This window comes from Patagioenas fasciata, chromosome 9, assembly GCF_037038585.1.
Source record: "Patagioenas fasciata isolate bPatFas1 chromosome 9, bPatFas1.hap1, whole genome shotgun sequence".
NCBI lineage: Eukaryota > Metazoa > Chordata > Aves > Columbiformes > Columbidae > Patagioenas > Patagioenas fasciata.
In genome coordinates this window covers 19542722-19551550 of record NC_092528.1, presented here as the reverse complement: position 1 = coordinate 19551550, position 8829 = coordinate 19542722, and the positions used below count along the sequence as shown (strand labels likewise).

General features: G+C 37.3%; 1 protein-coding gene across 11 annotated transcripts in view; it reads right to left on the bottom strand.

The window, feature by feature from the left end:
- ECT2 (epithelial cell transforming 2) overlaps nucleotides 1-8829 on the bottom strand; it is a 30094-nt gene continuing 21265 nt past the window's right edge. For 10 of the 11 annotated variants that reach the window (XM_065844499.2, XM_071812567.1, XM_065844507.2 and 7 more), the window contains 4 exons: nucleotides 8203-8357; nucleotides 6135-6242; nucleotides 5303-5449; nucleotides 1-1571 (listed from right to left, as the gene is read on the bottom strand). In XM_065844499.2, coding sequence (XP_065700571.1) covers nucleotides 1482-1571; nucleotides 5303-5449; nucleotides 6135-6242; nucleotides 8203-8357 — 500 coding nt within the window. In that variant the 3' untranslated portion in view covers nucleotides 1-1481. The other variant, XM_065844510.2, reaches the window with a different exon arrangement.

The window sequence follows — 8829 nt, the reverse complement described above, 5'->3', positions numbered from 1 at the left end:
TTGATTTTTAAGTATAGTATTTATTGAATAGTTAATTCCTAGAGCCACTTTATTATGTGTCAGTGCATATCTAGCTCAGATGTTTACTTTGAATGGGTAAGGACAAAAAGCCCATAGATACATACATCCAGGGGAAGAAGGGAAGTGGTGAATATTCTAAGGAAAAACAACATTTGGTTCTGGCAGACTCAGACCTACCAAAGAATAGCTATATAGCTAATCAGAGTACAGTTGTAGGCCAGAGCCCAACACAAGACTTTTTATGTGAAAAGACAAAGTAGACTCTTGTAAAAACCTGTTTAGCAAAAGCCACAAGCAGTGTTATTTTAAACAGTTTATTTACATTCCTTGCATTGGCAAAAAGAGATATAAAAAACAGTTAAGTCTGACACATTCAAAAGCATCACTAATTACATATAGACATAAGACAAGACAGTGGTGGTTAAAAAGAAACCAGAAGTTGAGAACTCCTGCTAATACAGACAGTTAAACTGTTAATGAAATGCAGAAATATACATATTTAGACAGTTCCTGAGATAGCATTGCATCATATTACTTGTTCAGAGGAGATGTCAGAAGTGAACATACAGTTTTGAAAGAAGACACAAATACAGCAGCAAGCCAGGTAAAAGCCTTCAGAGTACTACACCTGGAGCTCGACACACCAAAACTGGGCCCTCAAGTTATGATGTCACACCAATAATCCCATGCATTAAATAATGATTCATTAACCAAGTATGTGAAAGTTGTGGGGCTTGGGGGAAAGTTGTTTAACAGCCCTGCTAAAAGGCAGGGTAGTTATTTTCTTCGGACTTACACTATAAAGAAATTTAAAGAATTCAATTGATCATATTTGGTGGTCAAAGCTAGTCATAGTCTTTAAACGTATTCTTCAAATAAACACACATAACATATCACTGTGGTTCAGCGAGGCTGCAGAAAACCATAATCACAGAAGCTCATTTCTATTTCTTTATAAACAACTACATTTATAAAATATCTAGAATAAGCAGCTGTACAACAGGTTAACTGTCATACTTGGAAGGTCAGGTACTTCATAATACATCTCTATTTAAGGAATCAACCACTCAGACATTAGAGTGCTCTGCCAATTGATGAAGGCCGGCAAGCACGAGAGTCATCCAAACTAGCAGTAACTTATGTGAACATCATCATCATTTCAAAATCTGACAAACTAGTTTATTGCCTGGAGGGGACTATGTCCATAGAAGAAAATACTTCCATTATGTTGGTGAGCAAGTACTGTGCCTTAAATGAACACAGAGTTACTTATTCCACTGATTAGCTGATCTGCTTCAATACAACTAAAAACCTCTTGTGGTTAACTTAGTGTTATCTAACATTTTGCTAATCATTGCTAAGTGCTAATGACTAAGGTACCATTAATGTCAGTAAGAGGTCATTTGAACAGCCAGCTGCTTGTCAGTCACTACAATACAGCAGAGTATTTTAAACCTGCTTCATATCAAGTGGGTTGTTGATCGACTTAACGTGTGACTCCTTTTTTCAAAAACTGATGTAAGACTGACCAAGGAAGGAGAAGGAATACCCTGTTGGGAAAGAAAAGAAGAAAAGTTACTTGATCTTTTATTAGCCAATATCAATAGTGCAATAGTAGTTTCTCAACCTTGACACACAGTATAAGGGATGTAACATTACAGAAGATATTTAAGATGGGCAGCGGCAGGTTTTGAAATTAATGATTGTGCATTTCTAAGACTTTGAACAGCAAACAGCACCAAATGAGTACAGTGCAAATATTTTTTAAAAATGAGGAATAAAGATTTTCCTTGTTACCAGCCTTGAGAGATTCAGAATGCAAGAACATGCTTTTGAAGAGTAGCTGTTCACCAAGTATTAGCATACATCTTGCATCATACTTTTTACAATAATGATCTCCCTCCAAGTTGGAGGCAAGATATATTACGATCATCTCTTACAGAAATAGAGCTCCCCTCAGATCCTACAGCTTTCTGTATTCTCACCAGCTTTGAGCCCCAAATTAGATGCCAAACACATGCCTTTTTGGCTACAGAAGGCAATAGGCAGCACAATGATTTGTCAAAGCTTGCTTTAGTGCACCAGGATGGGCACAAACTAGACAAAAAGCTGACTTTCCTGGTGCTAGGAACACAGGCTGCTTCTGGGACTTAAAATTACAGGGAAACCAACACATCAGTGTGTAGAACTAAAAGCTAACCTCTCTGGATCAGCTGAGATTTTACATTCTTTTTACATTAAACCTCAAGATACTTTCACAAGCAATCTTCTGTTGCTCTTATAGCATAGACAAGCCTTTCAGCATATATACAGGTCACGGTACTTAGGCAGCTTGCTGCACCTGCGTGCTTCAAGAATCTTTTAAATAGGGATATTTTGAGAAGGTGAGGATATACCACTTCACTATGAAGTCTAATGTCTGTTTATGGCACATGTTCTATTTGCAGTCATAGGCAATATTTGAAAATTAAATCTTAAACTCCTCTTTATATAGCAGCTCTTATTAGATCTACAGTATTTTATACAAGGTATTTTTTCTATTTACACATAGGGGAACAAAAACTCAAACCCACAGGTAAAAATCAGCTCAAGATTTCCCTGCAACTGAGTTATTAAAGTCCTCAGAACTCTGGCCAATGAGCTACACTGCCACTTGGACAACTGAACTGAAACAAGAAATAATTCAATGGTATAGAAATTAATTCGGAAAAATAACTCAGAAAAATTAAATCTAAAGGATTTGTGAAAGAATTAACTTTGTGCCCAGAACCAGAAATAGGCCACACATGTATGTTGACTCGAACTCATGCATTAGAACAAGTGAAAGAAAAACCCAACACCATTTAAAACACTTTGTGGGTTTATATATTTGTACCATGTTGTCTTAATTTAGAGGAACAAAGATTTTTTGCTCACTTCGTGCAAGATGGGCATTAACAGTCAGGATTTGATGCATGGAATTTTTCAGCACCACACTGGTTATTATCTGCAGCATCACCACAAGTGGTAATAATAATAGAAATAGGACATGATCTGTCCAAGGCACCACCATTTAAGCTTTCCAAGTTGGAAGAGGTTTTTTCTTCTACAACATTTGAAAGATGAATATTTGGAGAGCCTGGACACAGCACAGGTCGAGGCCTGGAATTTGGAGAGCTCCAGTCAACAGAATTGGAGCGATGAACATTAACAACACATTTGACAGATCCATTTAGGCTGCACGTAGAAGATGAACGAGCAATCTACAATTAGGAAGGGGTTCAAGAGTTAGTCCAAACAAGAAAAAAAGTCAAGTATCCAAGCTTTACTGACATTTTTACTCTATGGTTTCTCTACACCAAAAAATCCCCATGCCAGGATTTTATTTAAATAAAACAATGTCTGAATAACAGCTTTGACTCCCACAACAGACTCAAGACAGCTTTCCTGCAGCTCTAGTTTCCTACTCAAGAACTGCACTGGTACCTCAACTGAGGTGCTGGAATCCAAGCCTCTCTTTTCCTCTCAACCTTATGAGATTCAACCAAAAGGGCTTTATACAAGTTCAGTGGTGTGTAGGATTGGTTAGAACAAAGCACATATGACATCACACACAACATATGATCTGCTGCCAAGTTACAGCTTAGTACCCACAGTTCCAGGACCTCTGAGGAAAACTTTGAAATAGGAAAATTGTTTTTACTAGTATAAGTTCCTATAACTTTGTGGGGGAAAGCAAAAAGTATATAGGGTACACACACACACAAAGAGAGAATCTTCATGAGAAATGAGATAGTGCTATTATCAAAATGAACACAGAATATTAGAATTCAAAAACAATTGTTGGAGCAATCATAATTTAAGGAAGGAAATACCTACAGAGACCTGGGGTATAACCACACTGGTAGATTTTTATTTCCTCTAAAGCAAAGGAGTCCACTGTTAAACTTTCTCCCTTATTAATTAATATTTTCTCATGCCTATATCATGTGGGAGAGCAGGGCAATATCTTCATGTTGTATTTGTATTCTAAAACTTCAGTCAAAACCTCAAACATTCCCCATATTCTTTATTTAAGGAACTTATAGTTAAGAGTTTTAGTTCAGATTAAGTTTTTATTGTCACTACTCTAAGTACTACAAAATGGCCACTCAAACATACTCAGTTCTCTCTATAGTAAGGTACTGACATATCAGGCAGTAGTAGAAAGATACACAAGAAATGCCATTCTTGGCCTTCAGTCCTACAAACTACCAACTTTAAAGAAATTTACTCAGCATACAGGTTTACTCAAACACTAGTATAAAAGACTATGAAGAACGTCTCCAGAGCTAGTCTGGTTTACTAGACTATCCCAGGAAACTGAGTTTGACCTAATGTAGCAGAAGAAAGCTGTCATAGGTAGCCAGGCATAGCAGAAGAGTTGCAGGATGTAGAACACCACATTATTCTACCAAGTTTTCTTAAACATGTATGAGTAGACAATGCCCTTGCCTTTTTAGAAGCTCTCAGACTGCAGCATCTGTATTTCTCTACCCTTTCACCGTAGTTTAGTTCACAGGAGGTCTATCATCTCACTACTTTCACTGATACTTTACGCTTATAAGTATCTGAAGGGAGGATGTCAAGAGGACGGGACCAGGCTCTTTTCAGTGGTGCCCAACAACAGGATGAGAGGCAACAGGCATAGGCAACTAAAGAATAGGAGGTTCCATATAAACACGAGGAGAAACTACTCTGAACAGGCTGCCCAGAGAGTGTGGAGTCTGCTTCTCTAGAGACATTCAAGACCCGCCTGGACATATTCCTGTGTGATCTGCTCTGGTGAACCTGCTTTTAGCAGGTGGGTTGGACTGGATGATCTCCAGAGGTCCCTTCCAGCCCCAGCCAGCCTGTCATTCTGTGATACTTTCACAATACTATTTGGGGTTGTACACCACATTTGTATACATTGTCCAAATTCAAAAGTGTGAACCAACATAAGACAGTATGTTGGAAGTTACTCACTCCTTCAGAAGAAGATATATATTCCATCTCTGGCAAAAGAGGCTCCCCCCCCCCACAACTTAATTGTGCAAGACAACTCCCACTTCCTAGTACATACAGCAGATTTTTCTGCATTTTCAGCAAGTAAGCCTTCTCATTAAACAACTCTTGCTCAGAAAATAACACATCTATGAATGTAGTTAAAAATATTTTTTTCGCCGTGGATCTTGAAATTGTTAAAGATCAGCACCAGATATTAAAAGAACTGTGATCTTAAAAAGGTTACTTATTTGGCCTGCACAGCCAAATTACTTACCGCTAATGATGACGTACTAGTCAGTCTGCTGCCTATATAACTCTCATTAGCTGAACTGGGACTTCTTCCTTCTGTTGCACTATGAGACATTAAAGCCCTTCGAAGAGCTCTCTTTGGTGTTTTTGAGAAAGAAAATGCTCTTGTAACCTGAGGAGTTTGACAAGCAGTTACGCACCAGAAAAAAAAAGGGCTGTAATAATAACTGTAATATAAGCTACAGCTGAACTTTCAAACCTCTGTAGGATGTGTAGCAAATGTTATTATGACTGCATCAAAACTAACCAAACACACCCAGCCAGGCCCTCTTAGCAAAGCAGGGCACAGTTCTTCTGGCCATTAGCTGAGAACAGCCAAGCTACAACAAAGGAAAGCATCCACATGCAGACACCAACATTTGGCATGTACTTCCTTGCTATTTCAAAGTCTGTTTTCTTACCGGACATGCATATTCTACACCCATCCCACTTTTGAAGGTACTTGAATTTAGATAATTGCATGCAGCTTTAAAAACTCCATTCAATATGCTAAAACTAGTTACAGCTAAGGGTTGGGATTTTTTTTGTAATGTATTTAACAGACTCAAAAATTACTACATAATAATTATGACCATAATACTTAAGAATATATACAGATATTCCAAAACTACTCAGTCAAAACCTCAAACATTCCCCATCTTCTTTATTTAAGGAACTTATAGTTAAGAGTTTTAGTTCAGATTAAGTTTTTACTGTCACTACTGTAAGTACTACAAAACACCTGAAATAGGACTACTAGCACAATAACACAACCAAAGTGGGGTTTACTGTAAAGCACTGTCTTTGTAGTATCTTACCTTTTTTGATGTTTTCTTTATTGCCCTGGATGCTCTGCTTAAAGTACTGTCCATATCTTTAGTATTTACTTCAACTGAGTCAGGATCAGCAATATAGATGAGATTTTCCTATAGACAAAAACAGTCTTAATAAAAATCGAACATCAGCACCTGTCAAAATATTTGCTAGTTTATTAGGTCAGAGGTTTTAATTGCCATATTCCTCCGTATTTAACTCTTCATATACATTTAAGCAGCTATTTACTTTCATGCCATATCACAAGAATAACTGGTGGTGCAATCCATTTATGAAACCACCAGGAGTTTGACATTTGGTTTGTTTGATTCAGTTTCAAGTTCAGGGTTCACCTTAAAAAAAAAAAAAAAAAAAGGCAGTGGTTCTGAAGTATAACTGGGGAGATCCACACCACATAGGCCCCTTTGTTCCACTGACACATCCAGCACCCTTCTGGAGTGAAATCCTGATAGCTCCAGCTGTCAAACATCAAGACTAAACCTTTCAGCTTAAGCCCAGTAGATGTTTCAGAATAACCACAAGCTTTGATTTTTTTTTTTCCATGCCTCATTCTTAAACTCTAGCATGTGCAGAGCAATCTCTGTCTAGTTAGCTACATAAAGTGGGTGTTGTTTTTCTGTTGTTGTTTGGAGTTTATTTTGAGACATACAAGTAAATACAAATAAAATACATTTTATCTAGGAAAAAAAGAACAAAAAAAAAATCACAAGGACACCAGACAGCAAGCTGTGTGGCTATTTGTAGCGTCTAACAAAGTAGTAGCAGTAGCTAAAGCCTTCACTGCCACCATGTGGCAAAGTCAACTTTGTCTCATTCTCACATGATGCTACAGAGCTCTTGAAAACCAGGAAAAAGGGGAAGCCACGCTTAATCTGAAGCTCAATGTGACACTTGAATCGGCAAGAAAAGAAAGTATTATACAGTTGGTAAAAAGCACCAGTTACGGAATTAATGGGATTCAGCATAGTAGGTTACAATTTGTCAGCTTATGATTCTAAGTGTCCTGGGGCAATAGGGTATGATACATTCATTACACCGAGTTAAATTTCTATTATATAAAACACCAAGGGATGGGAATTTTTTTTAACACAAGAGACTGAAGATGGGTAACAGACAAATCAAAGTAAATTAACACTTCTCAATCAGTACTTTTCCTACTCAGTACCTAAAAAAACAAGGAAAAGCACAAAGCCAAGTTTCTTATGAATAAGTCCATAGGTGACAAGCCAAACAAAATAAAACTAAAAGATGCTACTTTGATTACTTAACTACCTCTCCCAAAACAAGCATCTCTCTAAAATTAATAATAATTAAAAAAAAATCACAGATAACCAAACATCGTACAGTAAGAGTACAATGGAGTACATAAAACATTTCTAGCTTAAATCAAGTTGTTTCAGCTATATGTCCTGCACATATTTTCAGCAAATTTGGATGACTGATATGCATGCAGTCTTCCATAATTAAAACACAAGCTCTAGTTGGAGATTATCTCTTCAAATTAGTAGTTTCCTGGCTGCGGAAAGCCCACATGTTGAACTTCTAAGAATGTGAGGAGGCCAGTGCCACCTTTATTTCCTTGTTTTAAGATTGTAGGCTTCTGTCCATAGGAAGAAGATGCTTTGTGTCTCTTACATTGCAGTGCCCATGCAGATAAGGTGTAGAACAAAGAATTCAACCTAACACAGAGCTATGCCAAAAGCTGGGATTGTAAATGGAAACAAAGCTGCAAAAGAAGCAAGCTGAAGACATCTCTGTTTAGACCTGCCTGACTGAAGATCTGCAGTGCAGATTTAAATTATTTATAACTCATTTGTGGTGGGGAAGGACATGATTCCAGATTAAGTACTTATTAGCATCCAAAGAAACTAACTTCCAGGCTGTTTCCTTTTCTACCTTTTAACCACTCCCTTGCAGATGTGCTAGCAGAAATATTTTCTGCTCTAGTTCACCTCAAGCATGTCCACTATTAACAACTTCTTCAGCTTCATGTGCTTCAAGTCAAAAAGAGAGAAATACTTTCAATCAGCAATATATTTCCAGAGCACTTACTGCATCTGCTTTACAAATAGTGTTAGCCACATGCCGACACAGCATTTTCAACCAATCTTCTTTAGGAGGTTCTTCAGTTGTCATCTGGAAACTGAGTAGCTTGTTGTTGGGTTCTGTAGGTGGCCGCACAACTAAGGCAAAAGCTTTATGGCAATCTACAGTTTATTAAAAAAAACAAAACACGCAAGGAGTTAAAACAAATAGTAATTTTTCATATCGTTCAGGGGAAACCTTTGGAAGAGTTACCCCTCCATCTGTCAGGAACGAGAGTTAGGGACAATATGATTTGGTACAAGGATTTTATTTTTATTTACATGATAGCTGGTGTATTACTTGCAAGAACACTGAGTTCTGTCCCTATCTTTCACCAAGAGGCTGCAATCAACTGTTCATGTAACAGTTGTTTATTCACTAAATAAACTGCATACAATAGTCTACAGACTAGTCAGTCTTTATAGGATATAGCAGTAAATATCAATTTCATTGTCTAACTCATGAAACATTGGACAGATCATTTCTTTATCAACAGAGAACAAGAAAATCATCATTTACCCTATTTTGTAAAGCAGGAAAAAGCAACAAAGACATCAGTACTATTTATGACACATTTAAACAGTAAAACTGTTG